The sequence below is a fragment of the Peromyscus leucopus genome, chromosome 15 (assembly GCF_004664715.2).
Source record: "Peromyscus leucopus breed LL Stock chromosome 15, UCI_PerLeu_2.1, whole genome shotgun sequence".
Lineage (NCBI taxonomy): Eukaryota > Metazoa > Chordata > Mammalia > Rodentia > Cricetidae > Peromyscus > Peromyscus leucopus.
Genome location: NC_051076.1, coordinates 49070018 through 49094363, shown reverse-complemented (window position 1 = coordinate 49094363; position 24346 = coordinate 49070018). Strand labels below are relative to the sequence as shown.

Below are 24346 nucleotides of genomic sequence, written 5' to 3'. Positions count from 1 at the left end.
GACAACTATCTTCACTGGTGTCACAGTTAAACACAATTACTCTTGTTTATTATTTTTATTAGTAACACTTCCTTGATGTTTGAATTATTGGTCTGGCAACTATCCAATTTCATATAATAGAAGGTTATAAATATTTGTTCAATTTTGTCCTTGTTATTTATACCTATATTTTCTTCTTAAAGATCTCAAACACGTGAAAAGTTAAAAATATCTTTAGACATCCTTTTCTTAAAATAACTTGTTTTGGTGATTTAAAACCTATTATGTTCCTGGTAGAGGTACTAAAATATAAAACTAAAGATTAATGCTCCTCAATTTAAACTTGAATTGCATCCTTGTAGCCAAGGTACACTGAAAACACTCAGTTAAGATCCATTTTAAATACCCAATGTTCTATTAATCAGAATAAACCAATACGAGGCTCGAAATGTTGCCTGGTTACTTTGGCCAAATAGGAACTATAATGAATTACTGCTACCTGTTTCACAGTATCATATTACATATAGAAAGCCCAGAATAAAAATAAAATCTTAGCTGTATTCACTATCATAAAGTTAATAAGTCATGCCCATCCACTGTAAACTAGAATCAGTCTTTAATGTTATTAAATAGCAACTCTTAACACTAATATCTCTTTTATAATTTTGATTGTATTTATTGTTATTTTCCTTTATTAATTTGGGCACACAGTATGCATGTACTTTTTGCCTGTTTATCAGGTATAGAGAGTATTTATAAATTTATATCAGTGGCAAAGTCCTATACTGAGTTAAATTTTAATTCCTTTGTATAATTGCTTAAATATTTCAATGTGCTTAATTAACGTATTCAGAAGTTCATGACAAAATGTTTCTTAGATTTGTTTATTAACACAAATGTAGTATTTGGCAATTATTTATATTCATTAGTAATGTTAATTATGACAGTTTGATTATTACACATTTGTGAGATAATACTAATTTGAAGATGAAACAATATGACTTCTATTCACCAGGAATCAGAACCTTAGATCAAAATCTCCTGAGGAAGATTGGAGAGATTTTGAAAAATGATGGGTAGAAACAGACACTAAGAAGTTACATCTCTTTTATTACCATTGTGTTTTGTGCTAGCACACAGCACATTCTGCTTTAAGAGTTTTGAATGCACTGCTTTGCATTTGTAGCAGTGGTCTCTTAGGCTCCAAATTAATCATTATATACCACCACAAGTTTATACTTATGAGAAGAAATGAGTTAAATAATACTTCAAACTTATACTGATTTTTGGTTGTGAGCCTAGCCTTTAACGGCTGAGCCATCTCTCCAGCCCCAAACTTATACTGAAACTGTCTTAGCAATATGCATGCATATTTCCAAACAAAGGTTCATTCATCCTTTGAACTAATCATGTATATGGAGCAACTGGGAAAATCAATGTGACCATCAATGCACAGTGTACGTAATGGAGGTCTTGTATTTGTTTGTCTATATCCAGATTTACACTGAAATTCAGCATAGTCTCCTGATTTGATATATAGCTTTTGGTTTTCTATCCATCTGAGAGTTATATTATGTCTTTCCATAATTTCTTCTGATATTACACATGGATCTGAAAGAAAAAATACCAAAAGTTTATTAATATATAAACATACAGAGATTCAGTTTTCAAGCATTATTTTTCAAAGTTTTTAAAAACTTATCTGTATTAAACCAGCACATAGAATTAATTTGTATTGAATAGCAAATACTGTCAAAAATGTTTTTAATGTGATAATTAGATTTCAACAACAAGGATTCCTAAGGTCAATGAAATAAGACACTTTGATTTCAGAACATTTGTTGTTGTTTGCATTGATTTAGGTATTGGGCAAAGGTAAAAAATTTGAACCTTGACATGTATATGATATTCAGACCTCATGTTCATTGCCATGAGTGTAATGAAAAATAATGCTCTTAGAAAGCCAAATCATAACTACCTTAATAATGATCATCATTCACTCACAAGGTTGTAACTATGAATAGTGATTAATATATTATGAATTTGATTTTCATAGTTTTAAAAACAAATCTATCAAATTACCACACTAGATAAGGGACTAACCTGCTTGGAAAGCAGTGTCTGCAGCTACTGCACTATTCTCTGGCCTTCCTTACATTGCTAGAAAACCAAGAAGACATAATGTCCAAGTTCATGCTGTCTCCAACCAATTTGTTTGGTGCTGCCATCCTGCCCCACAACACATTCGATCATACTCTACTGTAAGGCTGGGACAAAGTGCTATAGAGTGGATACCAAATTCCCATAACCATTTCCGATTGCAGCATCTGGTGTCATGCCACTGTCTAGTCAGAGGTGAATCCTACTGACCTCCTCTGCTGAGGATTCCAGGAAAAATAGCCCTTGCATGTAGCAGATCTCATAGTTTCTGAGAAAACCTGCATCATCGTCTATGAGCTACCACACCCACTCTAGGAGTCTTGACACAACAAGCACTCTGCACCCTGAGTGTCTTTGTCACCCTACCTGAACTGATAAGTGTCCCAGTTTCAGTATAATTCACAGAAACATTGGTTCACATTGTGCCCAAAGGTGATAATTACAGGCAAATAACCCATAAGTAGTACATGAAATTAACTCCTGCACTGTAGCCCAAGATACATCACCAATAGAGAGCTTCCTACTAAGAAAGTCTCCACGTATATAGTATAGAAAAAATTCATCCAGCAGATGTGCAAAAATGTGCAAGAAATATGTAAAAAATGGAGGGCGGGCTGGAGAGATGGCTCAGAGGTTAAGAGCAAAGACTGTTCTTCCAGAGGTCCTGAGTTCAATTCCCAGCAACCACATGGTGGCTCACAACCATCTGTAATGAGACCTGGTGGCCTCTTCAGGCTTGCAGGAACACATGCAAGCAGAACACTGTAAACATAATAAATAAATAAATAAATAAATAAATAAATAAATAAATAAATAAATCTTTAAAAAAATGGAGGGCAACAAAACTCCTCCAAAGTTCCATTACTCCTCTAATAACAGACTCCAAACATACTGAATGAATAAAAAAAAGTCAGTAGAAAAAATTTTAAAAACTCTAAAAACACAGTTATTTCCAAGGGAAAACAGAAAAATAATTAAAGAAGTAAAAAAAAATTCAATGGGGAATATGACTGAAAAAAAATTATGGACAAGATACAGTTTGAAACAGATTCAGATCAAATAATTGGAAATTGACAGCTGTGTAAGTTAATTAAAATAGGTCAAAAATGTCATTAGGAAAAAAATCCTGACCATTCCAAATGGCAATTCTAACTGTTGAGAAGTTCATTGAGATGTATCAACTTGGAGTTAAATAACCAACCCACCAAACAACCAATCAAAAATAAAGCCTAATAAATTGAAAACTGAATGAATGCATATCTAAAATAGCTAACTAACTAAATGTGCTCTAGAGAGAGCAACACTCAAAAACGAAATATATCTACCAACAACAAATATTAAATACATATAAATTGCACTAAAATAGAAGATACAAAAAATAAGTATAGAGAAGAGTCAAATATAGGTGCAAAAATTCCCTTAAAAGTTTGCTTTAGAGCTAGGTAGTGATGGCTCATGCCTTTAATCCTAGATTTCAGGAGGCAGAGTCTGGCATATCTCTGTGAGTACCAGGCCAACATGGTTTACAGAATGAGTTCCAGGACAGCCAGGACTACTCAGAGAAACCCTGTCCTGAAAACAAAACAGAACAAAACAAAATTTGCTTTAGATGTTTCAGAATTAATGTTTTGCAAATAGATATACTATAAAATTAATCTGCGGTTTTAATGAAAATTCTAATGTTATATTTTATAGGTTTAGAAAAAATATTAGAAATCCTATATAATGACAAAAGAATAAAAATCAATGCAAAGGGGGCTGGAGAGATGGCTCAGTGATTAAGAGCACCAACTGCTCTTCCAGAGGTTCTGAGTTCAATTCCCAGCAACCACATGGTGGCTCACAGCCATCTGTACTGAGATCTGGTGCCCTCTTCAGGCCTGCAGGGACACATGCAGACAGAATATTGTATACATAATAAATTAATAAATCTAAAAAAAAAATCAATGCAAAGGAGAGATCCCAATATCAGAACTCAGTTTATAACCCAGATCTATAGAGATAAAGACACTATCAATAGCATAGATATACTCAGGTAGATCAACGGAGAGGAATAGAAAGCCAGCTATAACTACCTATTTTGGAGAAAGAATGCAAAAACATGCACAAGAAAGAGAGCTCATTGACAAAAGTTGCTGGAAAAATTGGATTTCTAATCATAAAAGAATGAAATCAGACTCTTATCTTTCATCTTGTATGAAAATCCATTCAGATTGGAGCAGAGACTTTACATAATACATGAATCACTGAAACATTAAGAAAAAAATAGGGCATCCAATTCAAGAACCTAGGATAGACATGAACTCTTTGAAAAGAACACCAGAAGTATAGAAACTAACACCAAATATCAACAGATGGAACTACTTCAAAATACAGTTTCTGTACAGCAAAAGAAACACTCAGCAGAGCAAATCCAGACTACAGAGTAGGAGAAAATATTAACCAGGTACATACACTTAAGACAAAGGACTAATACCTAGAATTTATAAAGATGTAGAAAACTTTAAAACCAAATAAATAAGACCATCACTCAACAAATGGCCAGATGAACTGAACAGGCAATTTATTTTTAAATTTCTCAAAGTTTATTTAAATATTTAAAATGTTTCTGTGGAAATTTTTAAAGATGGTCCACCAGAATCAACTTTATGGCCTTCCAGGACTGTAAGGATAATTCAACCCATATATATTAATAATGTACTGCATTACATCAATAGATACAGAGAAAGCACATGATAAAACTATATGTATCTTTAGGATAAAAATGACTGAACAATTTAAGCACTAAAAAGATGCCATAAAAGGTATGTACACCTGACATACCCAGCTCTGTCTCCTTGCTGTATATAAAAATACCCTAAAGAAATGACTATATGCATCATCAGATTAGAAAAGGAGTTGGAAAGATTCTAAGAGTCAGAGGATATGGAAGACACCAGGAGAACAAGATTCTGAGAATCAGCTAAGTAAGCCCCATATGAGCTCACAAAGACTAAAGCAGCGAGCACTGGGCCTAAACGGATCTAAACTAGGTCCTCTACATATATACTATAGCTATTAGCTTAATGTTTTTATGGAACTCATGACTATGAGAACAAGTGGGTCTCTGACTCTTTTGCCTGCTCTTGGAACTCTTTTCCTCCTGTTGGGTTGCCATGTCCTATCTATTCGATAGTTTTTGCCTCATCTTATTATATTTTATTTTGTCATGCTTGATTTTTATCTCCTAGAAGCTTCTTCTTTTCTAATGAGAGACAGAAAGGGAGTAGATCTGGAGATGAGGGGAAATGGGGAGGTAATTGGGAGGAATAGAGAAATGGCAATCTCTAATCAGAATATATTGTATGAAAAGACTATCTGTTCTTAATAAATGAAAAATTGACTATATTATCAACGATAAGTCACAGGTGTCCATTCTCTCCAATCTTTTTACTGCAGTATCAGAATTTGAATTATAATAATTATGAAGATAAAATATATAATTAGTGAAGATAAGGTCAAATCATTTTATTCTTATACATGGTAAATCCCAACGACTCACCCTAATTATAAGAAATGAAAAGAAAACTGATTAAGGAGTGATATGTAGTATCATTATACAAAAATCAGTTAATTGTTTCCTGAGAAATAGCAATAAAAGTAATCTTGTTATCAGTAACATCAAAAAATTAATCTAGCAATAAATTGACAGACTTCAACCATAGCTATCAGTTAATTGCTGATAGAATCTGAAAAGATAAAAATGGAGAAATTTGTATATTAATTTGTTGTAAGAATTAGTATTAATTTTTAAAAGTCTATGTTTCCTATGGCAATTAGCATACTCAGTGAAATCCCAATAATATTTTTCATGCACATATGTGGATTTACAGAATCATACAAGACAGTGGAGTGTGCTTATAAGCTGAAATCTTTCTGAGATTTTATAGTAGGAGTCAGGCATTCATTTCTGACTTAGGTTGAAAAATATAGATCTACTTCATGGGGGCAAAAGGTCATATTGTTTTAAAAGTCAGAGAGTCTTTTCCTTCCCACCAGAAAGCTGGTGCCAACATGTGTTATTTGGTTGACAGCCTGTCAGTTAATAAACTAAGGGATGAGCTACCTCTGTTGCACTTCTCTATCTACATGTTCCCTCCCTGCACTCCATCCTGCTTGGGGACTTTTTGGTATTTGAACTGATAAATGCCTGCCTGCCCCCAATCTGACCTTTGTATGCAAGCTAGGTGTATTTTGCTTGTTCCTTTATCTTCAAACTATATATGAACTAGCCTGATACCCCAATAAACAAGCTGCCCTAGATGCAGATTTCAAGTTGTTCCTTGCACTTATATATTCACAGCCCTCTGAACCCCTAGCCTCTGCTCTCCCCTGGGTTCCAAGATTTCCCACTGTGCATGGAGACTTGGAGCAAGGGGATGGATAACAGTACAAAGGGGGCATCTAAATGATGGAAGTACAATAGAATGAGTAAACAAATGGAACATGAAGCAAAAATAATAAAATCTGGAGACATCATAATACTGTATTTAACATACACCAGGAGCCCCACAGTAACCAGAACACCATGAAACTGGGATGAAGGGTCCAATGAATAAGAAAAGAGATTTGAAAATTGATATATGCATCTACAGTTAATTGATATTAATAGAGTTTCCAAAACATATAATAGAACTTATAGCATATTCAAGAAATGATACAAGGATAATTGATATCCATGTGGACATGATTAAAATTTGATTCCTCTCTCTCATTCTGGAAAAAAATTGACTCGAATTTGATCAAAGACAAATGTAAGAACGAAAACACTAAACTTACAAGGAAAAACAACAGAGTAACACTTTACTGGTTTTGGATACTGAATGGCTAGAATCCCAAAACATAAGACATAAAAGCAAATCTTGACCAAAGGAGAATATCACAATAAATACTTGTGGATAGCAGAGAACATAATCAATACAATTAAGGAATGACAGCCTGTAGACTTGGAGAAAATGATTGTCAGTTTTTCATTGTCAGGGGCTTCTATATGCCATGTAAGGAGTTTTCTATATCAAGAATAAATAAAGAATTCAAAATACTTTTAAAAAGCAAAATAAGCCACCCAGAACTGGGTAAAATTATTAGACACTTTTCAAAAGAATAAACATATATGCCAGTGAGGGGAAAAAATACTTAATATTATTAGCTATCATTTCACTGCCAATCATAGCTCCAATGAGATACCTTATCACCCAGTTAGAATGTCATTACAAAAAGGAACCCTGAAAGTTACAAATGCTCCTGAGTGTGTAGTAGAAAAGAAAATTGAAAGCTGTTGATGGGAACATGAGTTTGTGCAGTTACTATGGAAAACAATATGGAGATTTCATAAAAATTTAAAAATAGATTTTCCATATACAATCTCTATATCCCTTTTTGGTATGTATGTACACAGAGGAAATGAAATCAACCTACTCAATCTGGATGTATACTTTTATTGCACATTGATATGTCACAGAAAGAAAGATGAAAAAACTGTCTAGATGCCCACCAATAGATGAATGTAAAAAAACAATGTGATATATTTTATGTCAAATATTTTTCAGACATTATAGGTGATTTTTATAATTTTAGTTAGAAAAAGTCATTCAAGAACATTAAGTGAAATGAGCCAAACACAGGAAAGAACACTGTGTTCTTATCACACAGTGGAAAGAAAAACTAAAATTCCTCTTGAAGGCCTGATGGTGATGAATACAAGCTAGATGATTTAATGTAAGTTAAGGGAAGCTTATATGAGGGACACTGGATTTAAAAACTGCAAGGTGTGTATACAGGTGTGGTGATTTGAATTTGGATGACCTCTGTACTGGCTGATTTTTAGTCAGCTTGATACTTGACACAAGCTGGAGTCATCAGAGAGAGAGGAGCCTCAGTTTGAGGAAATACTTCCATGACATCCAACTGTAAGGTATTTTCTCAACTAGTGATCAATGGGAGAGGGACCATGGTGGGTGGTGCCATCCTGGGCTGAAAGTCCTGAGTTCTATAAGAAAGCAGGCTTAGCAAACCCTGAAAAACAAGCCAGTAAACAGCACCCCTTCATAGCCTTTGCATCAGCTCCTACCTCCAGGATCCTGTCCTGTTTGAGTTCCTGTGTTGACTTCCTTTAACACTGAGCAGCAATATTGAAGTGTAAGCCAAATAAACCCTTTTCTCCCCAATTTATTTGTAGTCAAGGTGTTTAGTTGAAGCAATAGAAACCCTAACTAGGACAGACTCCATAGGCTCATATATTACTTATTTATCAGGGAATGGTTCTGCTGAAAAAGGATTGGGGCTGTGGCCTTGTTGGAGTAGGTGTAGCCTTGTTAGAAGTGTGTCTCTGGGGACAGGCTTTAAGGTTTCAAAAGCCCAAGACAGTCCCAGTGTCTATAGCTTCCTACTGCCTTCAGGGCCACATATAGACCTCTAGGTTATTTGCCCACCACCATGTCTGCTGTGTCCCACCATGCTCCCTGCCTCCCCTGCTGATAATAGACTATACCTCTGGAACTGTAAGCAATCCCCAATTAAGTACTTCCTTTTGTAAGAGTTGTCAGGGTCATAGTGTCTTTTCAAAGCAACAAAGCACTGACTGAGACAAGGGGTATGGAAATAACATGTTCACATCAAGGTTTATGGACATCTATACATGTTAGTAAAAATTCAATAATAAAGAGTAGCATGCATAATTATACTTGTCAACTATTTTCATATAAAAAGAAAGTAAAAATCTTGCTTTACTCATATTCTAATATTTGGCAGTGAAGCAGTAAACAAAATAGCCCTTTAGTCTGTGAATGTCATTTTTTTAATAGAAAAATGTCCATATCATGAAACTGAATTTCCTGTAATCTATCAGAATGAGGTACTTACGTAAACATTTTGGTGGCTCTGACCACTCTCCATTTCTACATGTTATTTTCTTGTTGCCCTGCAGTTGGTACAAGTACTGGCACTGATATTCAACTGATGATGATAGTGCATATATTCGCAATGGGAAGGAGGTGATGTCTCCATTGTCAATAGGTGGAGGAGGCCCACATTTCCCTGTTGAACCCAAGAACACAACATTTGAATGTTTGAGAGATCAAATCAGAGTACATGCTTAAAGAGAACCAATGAAAGTACAGTGCTAATCAAGACTTTATTGATATCTAGCTACAGAAATGATTAGTAGAAGAAATTCCAATCATGTAAACTGAGAGTTACAAGTTCTTCCTTCCTTTTCACCTAAAGCACTTACTTAACTGGAATAAGCATGTCTGCTCTGAAGCCTCCCAGTGCTAGTAAATGACTTAACAGCTAAGCACACAGACTCCAGTGTAGACAGGCAAAGTTTCTTTGCTTTCTAGACACTGGGGTATTTATTGCTTTACATATTCCTGATCTTCAATATCATGTTTTAGATGTACATATTCATTGACAATAAACTAAAGCTTATAAAGTCACAGAAGGCAAATTAGGCTTTCTGTATTTCTGACAGGGGCAAAGTAAGTATAGATATCTATAGGTTGTACTTTTCGTAAGAACAACTGGAATTCTTGGACATAATATATTGAGTTACCAATAGAGGAAGAAGGAAGACACTGAGAATTCTAGTTAAGAAATTCAGGAGTCAACAACTGCACAAGGCTGTGTGCCATTGTTTCTCTTTTGGACTGCTGATTGTCATGCTGAGGCCACAGGAAAAGATGGAAATCAAACACTGATGGAATGCTCTGTTGAGTAAGATTTCAACAGGAACATCATGAAACTGAACTGAACTCCAACACTGTTGAGAGGAAAAATGAAATGGTCAATATCCAAAGAAAATGTTTTAGCATGAAGGAAAATGAAAAAAGTTGGGCATAAGGCATAGATGTGCATACTTAAAAGCTGAGTAAACTCAAACAGGGCAAGTCCCAGGAAGTTTATTCAGATACATGTATTGAAACTGCTTAAAGAAAACATCTTGAAAAAAATCAGTATAAAATCATTACTAGTCACACTGATCAAGATCCAAAGGAAAGTGACTTCCTATCTACAACCATGGAGGCCATAAGCAGTGAAAGGAATGGATGTCAGCCTTAAAGTTTAGGTCCTTTCCAGGAAAGACAGTAATGAAGACATCATCAGATAAAAGAAGATAAAGAGGATTTTCACTAATAGAGAGTCCATTGGGAAAAATAACTGCCTGTATTCATTACAGAAATAAAAAGAGAAATTAAGACTTTAGGAGAAAAATAACTAGTAAAGTGAAGGGTATGTATAGATAATCTTTATGCTCATAAAATTATATTTATGCTTGAGGTGAAACCTAACATTTGAGAATGGTGCTCAATATATGTAACAGGGATTGCTAAAAGAATCTTCAATAAAACATGGGAAGTGGGAGCTATAAATTGACTTTAAAGTTAAGAACAGTCTCCAGATTCAATTGAAGTATAAAATGTCAGCATCAGTAGAGGATGACACACATGTACAAATACCTAAAATGACTTCAGTAACAGGTGGTTAGGAAGCTATTGGAGATAGCATACTCAAATTGTGTACTCAGAACCAATAAAAGATACATACCAAAATAAGAGTACTGAGAACTATTTCCCCAAAGCAAAAGGATAAAAAATAAGACCGATAAATAGAGAACACAAACACAAATTTAAAAAAAAAAACAGATACATGGAACATACTAGTAATTGTTTCACTTGCAAATGATCTGTATAAAGAGATTTGAGCAGTTTGATGTTTCATTATAGATATAATGTAAATATTTCATACATCAAAAATATATAGTTCACATTTAATAGTAAATGACCAATGGAAGTAATTTGGGAAATTTCTGTGCTTATTAACTAAGTCTCAGCAATGTACTCCTGAAAGTCCTATATATTTAATTCAACATATAAGAAATAAGGAAACACCATAGCTACTCTCCCCTTACTACCTGTGACAGGCAGGAGAGCTGGTCCTTGGGTCTTGAGAGTGGAAGATCTGTTCCTGCCCCTCATAGGCTGCTGCTCTTGGGAGAGTGGACCCTGCACCTTGCCTGGGCAACAAAGTAGACCTGGCCACGATGTGAGGAGTACAAGGCTTGCTCCAAGGGAGTGAGAGGAGAACTGGCCCCATCTTTTGCTGCATGCTGACTAGGGTGAGCTAGCTGAGGCAATGCTGGAGAGTTCTCTGTGGTGGTGAGGATGAAGAGCAGGCTGTTTGATCAACCCAGCTACCACTCAGGCCCAGAACAAGGGCTTTGGGTTGGCCCACCAAAGCCTCTACCCCATCTATGAACTGCTGGAGCACATGAAAGGACTGGTCCTGCAGATCCAAAGCTGCAGTACCTCCATAACACAGGGCAATGACAGACTATCTAAGAGGAGTCCCAGTGAGGGCCCAGGATCAATAATGTAGCAGAAGCCAGAGGCCTCAAACCAGACCAATGACTCATTGCAATGAGCACTTGCAAGTGGAGATATACAGACTACAGACTAAAGGGTATACTATATGACTCACTGGGTCATGCTACAACTTCCATAATGAGGTTTTTTTTTTTTTTTTCTTTATGGCTAAGTTCTTGTTGCAGCCTCTCTGCAGCAAACTCCATAGTTTTTTGGGCTCCAAAAAACCAAAGGAGTTAGCTACTTTCTCTGGTTTCCACTTGCAGATAGCTGGCTCTTTGGCTTCTCTCCTGGTGGGTTATGGGCTCTCCATGGATCCCCATCTTGGGTGCTACCATACTATGTAGCTGCCTTGAAACATGCTTGGGTTTCTACTGTTCTATGAAGAAGCAGTCAGCCTCAAATCTGAATCATCATTGTTTGCAGATTTGGTGAGACAATTGGGATTTCTTAGGAAGAAATTAGTTAAAAGAGAATTTTTTCCCCGCATTAAAAAAATGGGAAACAATTTTATAATAGAGGGAATTTTGTCTTTGTTTGATAATACAGTTGATGGTCTGAAAATTGAACAATTAAATGAGAGGATAATTAATGTAGATGTGATTTATATAATGTCAATTATAAATATTATTTATTTGACCATTTCTGTTTTATCATTAAAAAGATTGTTTAATGTGAGTGCCAAGATAAAAAATTTTGGAAAAACTTGTTAAAACAGATGGTAGAGAAATTCAGACCCAGAGAGAGGGATTTAAAGGTGGACCAATGTTAGCATTACATTACATGGTTACAGAGAAACAGCCTAAGGCTTTCAAACAGCCAACCTTAATCTATCCAGCAGTCTTATAGGAACTGACAAATGCTCAAGGCTGTGTAAGAGCTGACTGGGCTCCTGTGCATGTGTTAGATTTTAGGAGATTCAAAGAAGCTATAAGTGTCATATGGTATGCCTTCCCCATTTGTGAGGCAGATGTTAAACTTGTGATCAACTTGTAATAGAATTATCCCTCAAGACTGGAGAGATTTGGTTACAGCTGTCTTACAACCTGATCCCCAGTTACAATGGAGGGCCTGGTGGAAGAATGAGGCCAAGACCTTTGAACAATGAAGTAGGGCTAGAGGTATGGAAATCTCCCAAGATCAACTTCTTGGAGAGGGATATTATGCTAATGTAGAAAGACAATCTCTTTAATGATGACTACACCCTGGCTTTATGCCAAATGGCAACCTTGAATGGTTGGGAAAGAATTGAAGAAGTAGGAAGGGAAACTGAGTCATTTACAAAAGTTATACAGGGCCCAAAAGAAACCTTCACTGATTTCTTACAAAGGCTATCTTCAGCAGTAAATAGAATGTTGCCAAATTCAGAAGCTAGACAGATAATAACTGAATCTCTGGCTTTTGAAAATGCTAATGCACAATGCAAAAGGGTAATTAGGCCATTAAAGGCAAGATCAGCACCCTTGAAGGAATAGATCCTAGATATAATGAATGTTGAATCTTGTGACCATGATGATACTTGGATAAGAGAGGTGATTTCCAGAAGTTTGAAGAAAAATAGTAATGTCAGATGTTTTAATTGCAGTAAACAAGGTTACCTAAGAAGGGACTGTAAACAGGGCATTCCTAGAAACAGTGGTTTTTCAAGGAATAATCTCAACAGAATGCCCCTCCCTTCTGCATTATACAAAAGATATGGCAAAGGCAGACATTGGACTACGGAATGTAGATCAACAAGCAACTAACAAGGTAATTTCTTACCTTTACCCTCAGGAAATGCCCTGAGAGGCCTCTCACAGGCCTCCATGTCAAATTCTGTTCAGCCCTTTCCTATAATTGCAGAGGAAACTCCTTCCAAGAGCAATTAAAGAAGTTATGATAAAGATTAGATTTGGAAACTCCCCAAAGTTAGGGTTGGGGAAGGGTTTTGTTTTTGTCATTCTAGGAAAACAAAAACAACCATCTTGAGGAATTTAAAGACCTTTGGACAAATAATCATCCAAAGAAGAAGAGAGAACTACCTGGAAAAAATTACAATGGAAAGGAATAATCTGACCCAATTCAAGCTCTGAAGTCTCCAAAAAGATTCTGGGGTCCCACAATGATAATACCATCAGGACAATGATAACACAACTAAGCTAACAAACACCACCCAAAGATCGGCTTTGGACTACAAACAGCTCAGGACAATTTCGAGATGGCTAGCTGAGATGATCCAGCCTCACAGACTACTAGAGGAAGGACTTGAGGGAAGCCCTTCACTTTCACATTATGCAGAGACTGGACAGCAAATGATACAGACTTGACAATTATCCCCAAAATTGTCAGGATCCCCTAAAGATGCCTTCACCCCCAGATAGCAGGAAGTAATTTTTAGACCATGATACCCACATTCCGAAGAGGTGAGATGGGAAGTTTTCGGTCTTTCAGTGGGTTATGGATAATTGTCACTGCTTAGGGTGCTTAATTACAAAGGAAATTGGATTCAGGTTCTTGTTTAAGAAAAAGAGATGCTATAGATAAGAGGCAAATTATTGAATCTACTCTGAAAAAAATATAGACATGATGGACAAAGGGTAGGTTATTGAATCTACTCTGAAAAAAAAAACAGAGAGTATGGATATGAAAGATAAAAGGTAGAAAGCAACTACTAGGTTTAAATATTTTACTTTGATTTGGATTTTTTATATTGTATACAAATTTTATATATTGATACAAAATTGAGATTAATTTTTTTTAGAAAATAGTGTACATATATTTCTAGTCTTGTTCAAAATATTGTACCTATGTAGCTGATTTGAAATGTAATGCAAATTGCTTGTTCTTAAAAGTTATTACCAATTAATTAGGATATAAAGAAATGTAAGTTATTATTTAGTCACCTATTACAATCAAACTTGTAGTCATATTAGGTATGTTTTAAAGGTCAGACAGAAATATATTTTAGATAAATAGGTCATCTTCAAACACTTCAGAGGTCTACAGATTATGGCATTTAAGATGTTTTAATAACATAGATTCTGCTGGCAGCAGTGGTGAACACCTTTAATCTCAGCACTCAGGAGGCAGAGCTAGGTGGATCTCTGTGAGTTCAAGGCCAACCTGGTCTACAGAGTGAGATCCAGGACAGGCACCAAAACCACACAGAGAAACCCTGTCTTGAAAAACCAAAAACCACAACAACAACAACAAAAATCATAGATTTTTTTTCTTTTTTTTGACAATGAGACATGTTTGCTCCTGGCAGCACCAGTATACTTCAGAGTGTAGTTGACTATTTCTCTGGTCTTACCTGGCCCCCACAGTCCTGCAGCCCACTTATGATCACTCAGAAGCTTATATTACTTTTAACTGCTTCACCATTAGGTCAGGTGTATTACTGACTAGCTCTTTTATTTAAATTAACCCATAATTCTTACCTATGTTTAGTCACATGGCTTGGTACCTTTTCTCAGTTCTGTCTTGACATCTTGCTTCCTCTGTGTCTGGCTGGTAACTCCTGACTCAGCCCTTCCCCTTCCCAGAATTCTCCTCATCTGCTTGCCCTGCCTATACTTTCTGTCTGGCTGCTGGCCAATCAGCATTTTATTTATCAACCAATCAGAACAACATATATTCACAGTGTATAGAAAGACATCCCACACTGGCTGTTTCTGTCATAACTCATTTTTTGAAGTCACTTGTTTGCACTTCCTGTTTTAATAGGTAATATTATTTCCTTCCTCAGTCTCTGAAGAACTTGAAGATTAGATAGTTATAGTTTTCCTTGTTAAGAAATTCAGAAAAGAAACTCACTAAGAGGTGTTAAGTGTGTAAGTTTGAAAGATATGAAAACATAGTTTTCTGTTGGTAATAAAAGATAGGATAGAAAGTGAATTAGGTACACTTTGGGCTCACCAAAATAGGATAGATAATGAAATATTTTCTCTGAATTTGTCAAACGCAAATGGCCTAGAAATTATTGACATATTTATTGCTTGTATATATTGTATATAGTTATTGTACTTATTGTATATGGTTTTTCTTATATTAGTTATAACTTTTTTTTTTCATTTTTATTAGACAAAAAAGGGGAAACTTGGTGATGTATTGTGCTCCCCAGTGTACTGTGTCTACAAATAAAATTTACCTGAGGATCAGAGGAAAAAGCCAGCCACTATAGTAAACAAAAGTCATGCAGTGTTAGCACATGCATTTAATCCTATCACTTGGCAGGCAAGGATCTGTCAATCTATGTGAGTTCAAGGCCACACAGGGAACAGAGCCAGGCATGGTGGCATACACCTTAAATTCCAACACTAGTCAACCGTAGAGGTCTTGAGATCTGTACAGATAGACAGGGAGTGGCAGAGCTGGGCAGGAAGAGAAAGTGATGTAGCTGGACAGAGAGAGCTAATCAGATGGCAGAACAGCAAGGCATATAGGTGTGGCTAGACAGGAAGTAGCTCGCTTTTGGAAGCTGTGGAGTTGGTGAGGTGAGATTAGTTGTGGCTTTCCCTATTTCCCTGATGTCTCAGGTTTTCATCCCTACATCTGGCACTGTGTTTTTTTTTTTTCTTTTTTTAAATTTTATTTTACAATACTATTCAGTTCTACATAATAGCCACAGATTCCCTTGTTCTCTCCCTTCCTGCCCCCTCCCCTTCCCCCCAGAGCACCCCCCATTCCCACCTCTTCCAGATCCCAAGGTCTCCCCCAGGACTGGGATCGACCTGATAGACTCAGTCCAGGCAGGTCCAGTCCTCTCCTCCCAGATTGAGCCAAGCATCCCTGTATAAGTCCCAGGTTTCAAACAGCTAACTCATGCAATGAGCCCAGGACCTGGTACCACTGCCTAGATGCCTCCCAAACAGATCAAGCCAATCGACTGTCTCATCTATTCAGAGGGCCTGATCCAGTTGGGGGCCCTCAGCCTTTGGTTCATAGTTCATGTGTTTCCATTCATTTGGTTATTTGTCCCTGTGCTTTATCCATCCTTGGTTTCAACAATTCTTGCTCATATAAACCCTCCTCTTTCTCACTAATTAGACTCCCAGCGCTCCACCCGGGGCCTAGCCTTGGATATCTGCATCCAGATTCCTCAGTCCTTGGATGGGGTTTATGGCACAACTATTAGGGTGTTTGGCCATCCCATCACCAGAGTAGGTCAGTCCCAGCTATCTCTCCACCATCTGGCACTGTGTTTTTTATTTAACAAGACCATTTGGAAATTCATCTACATCAGAGAAAATGATGGGCATCAAAGAAACTACATAAGGAGTTTACTTTCTTTGTGGCAAGTTAGCCACTGGGCAAGAAACTGTCCTTGCCTCAACTGCTGACAGTATGCTGTCCAAAATGAATAAGCAGGATACAAAAGAAAGGACTGCTGAACCTTGCCAAGACAAGATAGGACAACCCTTTAGAAAATTCTGCTCCACAGATGATTCTGTCAGATGTGCTAGGCCTGTAGGCCAAAGATGTCTCAACATTGCAGAGAAATCTTAGGTGACCATCCCGGTAGTCAGCTGTTTCTGTCATTTCTCACATTGTTAGAAGTTGATTGTTTTCACTTCCTGATTACTTAGGTAATATTATTTTCTTCTCAGGTCCCTGAGGAAGTTGAAAATAGATACTTATAGTTACAGTTTTGCTTGTTAACAAATTCAGAAAAGAAACTCACTAAAGATGTATAAAGTATATAAGTTTGAAAGACATGTAAAGATAGTTGGTAATACAAGTTAGAATAGAAAGTGAATTAGGTACAACATTTGCACTCACAAAAATAGGATAAATAGAATATTTTCTCTGAATCTGTCAAATGTTAACGGACTGGACATTTAATCCCAGTACTTGAGAGGCAGAAATTTGTCTGGATCTCTGTGGGTTCAAAGCCACACTGGATTATATGAGATTGACTAAGTCTAGAGGAGAAACAGAGCCAGACAGTGGTGGCACACACCTTTAATCCCAGCACTTGAGATCTCATGCCCTTGCTTGGAAAACACACAAGCCGGTAATCCCAAGAAGTAATATGGCAGGACTGAGAAAGGTATGTAAGGCATGAGGAAAGAGGAAATAAATACTTTTTGGCAGGAGCGTCCCTTTCAGCTAGAGGCTTTGTAGGCTGGAGCCTTTTTGGCTGAATAAACTGGTTTGGCTAGAGGCCTAGTGGGTAAGGCTTTTCAGGCTGAGAGTTAGTGAGGTAAGAGGTGGTGGCTGTGACTTGCCCTGCTTCTAAGATCTTTCAGCTTTCACCCCAATATCTGGTTCAGGGTTTTTTATTATAAGACCATTTCAGATTCTAACAATAAGGACTTGTTCTAAAACCGGAATTGAATTTTCATGCTGTTCTCACCGATACAACGCGGTGGAACACTCCACTTTCCCATTTCGCAGGTTACCCCACGTTCCTCAACCATCCTAAATCCCTCCTCACAAACATAGCTGAGTGCAGTGCCGTGTTCATGAATTCTGGACTCCACTCTGTCTCTCCTTTCTTCTGACACTCCGGGTAATTTAATAGATTCATGGTCTATCTCAGGGGGCTGGGAACATGGAATTTTCTCTATATGAAGAACACAAATGAAAGAGTGAAACCTAGATAAAAGTTTACATTTGAAAATAAAAACAAAATCTTTGGATTATGTCTCCACAAATTATGTCATCCCCTCCCCTACACCAGAATTCTCATTGTAAAATAAGTCAGAGCTACTGACCAATGCAGCGTGGTAATGACTGCCACCTCCCATCTCTGCACACCATTTCTTCTGTGTCCTGTGTTCGGTAATTGTCTTGACAAAGAACAGATACTTTCTCTCCATCCTGGTATTTCACTGTGGTTTGCATCACTTGGGCATTTGGAATCTGTGGTGGAGGAGGGCAGGATTCTTCCTCTGCTCCCAAAAAATATCAGAAACCAAAGTTCTTGACCAAAAATAGTATCTTAAATTGTTGAAGTAATAATTTTCTTTAAATATTAACTTAATTATGACAATGTAATAATTATGTATATTTCATATTTCCAAAAAATTTTGTCTAAGTTGCTAGAAAAACAAGACACCTCACATTCAGTTTTTAGATTAATGATGTAAAAGTGTGCTTTATTAGTGATTGTTAATAATCAATTTGTTTTCTATTTCTACTTAGAGTAGAGCTATTAGAAAATAATTAATATTTGTGTCATTAATACATTTCCCACACTCTTTCAATACCTAGCTAGCCATACAGGAAAGAAAAACAACTACCACCTTACTTCAGACAATAATCAACATGATATCAGTCATGATAAAACCAGAGGCAACCACAAAATAACACATGTAGCTCATGAAAAGGTACATAATAGGTTGATTTTTGAATCACATGGAAATACTTTCTGTGGAAGTTTTTAAGAAATAGTTTAAAATATCAGTTGAGGCATGGCATTCAAAGTGATAGTGACAAATACACATATGGAAGCAAATGTAGTTGAATGAACTTGTTGCTATTTACATGGAACTGGAAATGTCAAACAAGTCAGTTTTATACAATAACAGATTGATTACTACAAGAATGAATAGTTTATTAGATTGACACTATATACATTCATACAGAAATGCATGATGATTCAGCATAGGCATAGGAATGGCATGGAGCATTTGTTGCAATAAAAGAATTAGAAGTAATGGGAATCTGAGAGTAATGGGGCCGTTAGGACACAAGGCAAATTCATTTTTATCAAGTTTGCTTGAATGTTTTACATTACAGATTAATCACAGATGTAATGTAAAAATTTCTATGACATATTCTCTATTAAAAAGTATTTTTCCAGCATGTCTGCTATGATACAGTGTCTTCATACATGACTGGGTATTTGAACACATGAAATCTCAAAAGCATGGACACCTAAACAATACAATACCAGTTGACATGTCAACATGGATGGAGAAAAATCTTACAAGGCCCTTTTCCTAGATGAAGAGCTACGGGTAATTAAAGAGCGTCTAGAGAGGAATAATCAGTCTTCTTCATGGATCGGTAAGCCAACAAACAGGTTATCAAATCCCAGGAATTTATTCCTACACACACACACACACACACACACACACACACACACAACACAACACAACACACAAACACAGAAGAAACACAAAATGAATTCATCAGGTTCAATTGTATAAACACGTTTGAGTGGGAAGATGGACAGGTGAAAGTGATAACAATTCAGGATTCACATATGAAACACTCAAAATCTTCCATTGTTTTAGTAACTCAAAGACACTACTATCACAGGTGAGAAAGGACTAGAATAACCACTAGAAGACAATGCAAACAAGAGCTTACCTGTACAGGTTGGCTCAGGATCCCACCTTCCATTGACGCAGGTTGAGTGTTTATACTCCTTCTTTTCTCTACATTTGTAAACCATGCTAACATTATGATGAAATTCTTTCTTATTGGGTTGAATTCTGTCCACACGAGTTATCTTTGGTGCTTTACACTTCTCCAGTTGATCTGTTGCTATGTGAAAATAATTCCAGGAAAAATAAAAACAATTACAAGAAGTGAGCTGGTTGCTACATTAAAAAATAGCTATGTAGTCAATATACAATGAAACTACAATATATACCTATAAATTCTGCCAACCAAAATGCAGAGGGTCACCATGGAGAAGTGGTTTATGATGTGAGAACTAGATATCAGGTCCAGTCTAGTACATCTCAGAGAGTTTAAGTCATGAAGGGATTTGGGTACTTGGTAACTGCAAGTACATAGGAAATCAATGCCCAGATGAGCTACATAGGAAATGATTATGACATGACCAACTTTATACCATTCTTGAAAGCTGTGAAAATGTTCACATTTGTTGCTCTCCCATTACATTTTCTTTAGTCTAATGTTTAAAAATATTAAAATAAAACATGTGTGGATAGGATATAAGATGTTTCTGGTTTAAACACCCTTTTTTGATAGATGCGATATAAGAAACAAACATCTAAGATACATTTGTAGAAAACAAATATCTCAAAATATTTTCTGAGCAAGAGAGCTGGTATTTTAGAAGCTTATAGTCAACATCTATCTCCTTTATATTCCCTTCATAAGAATCTTTAAGAAGTTGTTATATGTGCTTGATCATCCTATAATATAACAATATTATCTCTTAAAAAATAACAGTTTGGTTATGTTATGAGTAAAATAAGGACTATATTGAGACCTTTTAATATGCCATATATTTGAACTACTCAGTGAAGATGAGAGTTGTTTTTCAAACTGACAAAATTTCATGGGTAATATTTGTTCATAATATGAAGTGTAGAGTGAGATAAGTATGGAGAAAGCAAATAAAAGTAAGTAATATTTAATATGTTGACCAGAATAATTCAAGCACTCAAGACACTTGAGCATTAATACCTTCCTTAAGAATGCCTTACAGGAAGACAAAACTAGATGTCCTGTAAAGGTACATAGGGAAAGACCTATAGTCAAAATACTCAGTGACTGTGTGATTGATTTGTTTCTGAATCTCTTATTCATCAAGACAAGCAAAGAACACTCCTCCACTGTTGGTGTGAATGCAAACTTGTCCAGCCACTTTGGAAATCAATATGGCTCTTTCTTAGAAAACTGGGAATCAATCTCCCCCAAGATCCAGCTATACCACTCTTGGGAATATACCCAAGGAATGCTCAATCATACCACAAGGACACATGCTCAACTATGTTCATAGCAACATTATTTGTAATAGCCAGAACCTGGAAACAACATAGATGCCCTTCAACTGAAGAATGGATAAATAAAATGTGGTACATATATACAATGGAGTACTACTCAGCAAAGAAAATCAATGACATCATGAGTTTTGCAGGCAAATGGATGGAACTAGAAAATATCATCCTGAGTGAAGTAACCCAGACTCAGAAAGACAAACATGATATAAACTCACTCATAAGTGGATACTAGATGTAAAGCAAAGGATAACCAGACTGCAACTCATAATTCCAGGAAGCCTACCTAGTAAAGAGGACCCTAAGAAAGACACAGGGATCATCCAACGACAGAGAAATGGATGAGATCTACAGGAGCAAGCTGGGGGTGGAGGAGACTACTGGCAATGATCAAGAGAGTGCCTGAGCTGACCTGCTCTGGTAATCAGATAGCCACACACCCTGGCTGTCATGATAGAACTCCCATCTAGTGTCTGATGGAAGCAGACACAGAGATCCATGGCAGAGCCCCAGGTGGAGCTCCAGGAGTCCAATCGGCAAGAGAGAGGAGGGATTATATGAGTAAGAGATACTGAGACCATGATTGGAAAGAGCACAGGGACAAATAGCCAAATGAGTGGAAACACATGAACTGTGAACCAACGGCTGAGGAGCCCCCATGGAACTGGACCGGGCCCTCTGAATAAGTGAGACAGTTGATTAGCTTGAACTGTTTGGGAGGCCCCCAGGCAGTGGAGCCAGGACCTGTCCTTGGTGTATGGGCTGGCTCTATGAAGCCTGGGGCCTATGCTGGGACACTTTGCCCAGCTTGGTGTAGGGAGGAGGAGACTGGACCGGGAGTCTACCAGGCTGGGCTGACTCCCCAGGGGAGACCTACCTAGGAGGAGGTAGGAATGGGGTATGAATTGGGGGGGGCAGGGAAGGGAAGGAGGAGGGACAGGGGGTATCCATGGATGATGTGTGAAATTGAGTTCATTCATTATGAAATAAAAGAAAGAAAGAAAGAAAGAAAGAAAGAGAGAAAGAAAGAAAGAAAGAAAGAAAGAAAAAAAAAAAAGAAAGAAAAAAAAAAAAGAAAGAAAGAAAGAAAGAAAGAAAGAAAGAAAGAAAGAAAGAAAGAAAGAAAGAAAGAAAGAAAGAAAGAAAGAAAGAAACTGCCAGTGGGGCTTCAAAAAAAAAAAAAGAATCGTAAGTATGTGGCAGGATAAACAAATGTTTGTCATGTAAGGTTAACATTGTTGCACAGCTTGTGGTAACTGGAAAGGTTCATGAAGATGACTATAGATTGTCAGTCATCAGCATAAAACCTCTGAAGGAAGAACTGAAGTTTCCTGCAGAACATTAGATCTGATTTCTCTCTCTCTCTCTTTTTTTAAACATGCAGGATTTTTATTTATTTATTTATTATGTATACAGTGTTCTGCCTGCATGTATGCCTACACACCAGAAGAGGGCACCAAATCTCATTATAGATGGTTGTGAGCCACCATGTGGTTGCTAGGAATTGAACACAGATGTTATACAAATAGTCTGGAAGAGTAGCCAGTGCTCTTAACCTCTGAGCCATCTCTCCAGCCCCTGATTTTTCTCTTATATGAAATTTTTGTTAAACATTTTAAAACAGTGATGAGCACAGATATTAAGGCTTGAAGGCAGTGATTTTTACAAAATATGTTTGTTTAGCAAAACGAGTAAGGATTAATAAGCATTAGAAGTAGTGTTGATTTACATGAAAAACTGTTACAGAGTTGGTAGGTCTGTGTACAGAGAACATATAACTGAGCAACACAGGTATACATGCCCTTTCTAAGGGAGATCCACATCTCTCTGGCATTATCCAACACTTAAAACTCCAATGAATAGTTAGGATCAGACACCAGTGATCGTTCTGAAGTAATGACACAGGAACACTCTGAGAAATACCATAATTTTAGGGAAAAACAATGTAGCACCAAGATGCTTTCAGCTACTCATTAAAGACTCAATCACTAAAAGTACAGGGGGGAGTCATTGCAAAGTGAAGTCACCCATGGGATAATGTTGCCATTCAATCTCAGACTATTTGTATAGCTGTGTTCTATCACCATTGGGAAGTCCTAGGACCCTGCCCCCAGCACATTGACTTCAGTTTGCAGCATGTAGAATAGACAGAAGCATCATAGAAGCTCTGAGAGAGGAAAGGTTATCGTGGGGGAGTAGGAAATGGGTATTTTCAGACTTTATTTCTTAGCTTTCTAAGACATGGATGGAGAGTCATACAATAACATCAAAGTTGTTTTTGTATAACATAGTCATATCATCTTGGGTAGCAGTATCCACATTTTAGTTACATGAAAATTTATAAGAAAAACTAGATTTTATTGAAGACAACAGATTATATTATTAATTTGTGCTCATCTGTAGACATGCACCATAATAATAATATTTTCATAATAAATAATGAAAGTTTGGATTCATATTGTTTAAGACTAGATTTTTTGAGTCAAGGTCTCCCATGGGGAGTAAAACAGTACTAAATTCAGAAATATATCATAGCGAGTATCTCTGCAAATAAAACATTAAAATTTATAAAGTATCAATTTGAGGCACATAGACTTACCAACACATTTAGGAAGCTGGGTCCACCTTCCACTAATGCATGAAACTGACCCGCTTCCAATCATTGTGAATGTTTCCAAGCAGGTGAACTCCACTGAATCTCCATGATTGTAGGGAGGAATAGAAAAGTGTACAGAGCCATGCTCAAGTTCAGGTATGTCTCCACATGTTCTCTTCTCCTCTGTAGTTGTTTCACAAATGAGTATTTATGATTAAGTCATCACATACAAAGATACAAAACAATATTTATGTATTAATGCTTTAATTACCAACACATATCGGCAAGGTTGTCCACTTCCCATCAACGCACTGATTTTATTGGGTCCCTTCAGTAGATATCTAGGATTGCAAACATATTCCACCACGTCATCATGGCTGTATTCTTCTTTCTTTGTTCCCTTAACTTCCCCATTGAGAAGTTCAGGAGGTTGGTCACATGATTCTACTTGACCTACTGTGGAAATATTGTGTAAGTATAAATGAAAATGTCCACATTGCAGTCTAAAATCTAGGTAATGAAAA

The 24346-nt window shown here is 36.7% G+C and overlaps 2 protein-coding genes across 6 annotated transcripts in view; both read right to left on the bottom strand.

The window, feature by feature from the left end:
• Positions 1 to 24346, bottom strand: part of LOC114707193 (complement factor H-like) — a 148878-nt gene that overhangs the window by 52273 nt on the left and 72259 nt on the right. The window lies entirely within an intron of this gene.
• Positions 674 to 24346, bottom strand: part of LOC114707204 (complement factor H-related protein 5-like) — a 29386-nt gene continuing 5713 nt past the window's right edge. Inside the window, 7 exon segments of the mRNA XM_037211074.1 lie at positions 674 to 1590; positions 9040 to 9213; positions 18239 to 18415; positions 19842 to 20018; positions 23826 to 24005; positions 24094 to 24138; positions 24141 to 24278. Of these exon segments, the coding sequence (XP_037066969.1) occupies positions 1367 to 1590; positions 9040 to 9213; positions 18239 to 18415; positions 19842 to 20018; positions 23826 to 24005; positions 24094 to 24138; positions 24141 to 24278 (1115 nt within the window). The 3' untranslated portion in view covers positions 674 to 1366.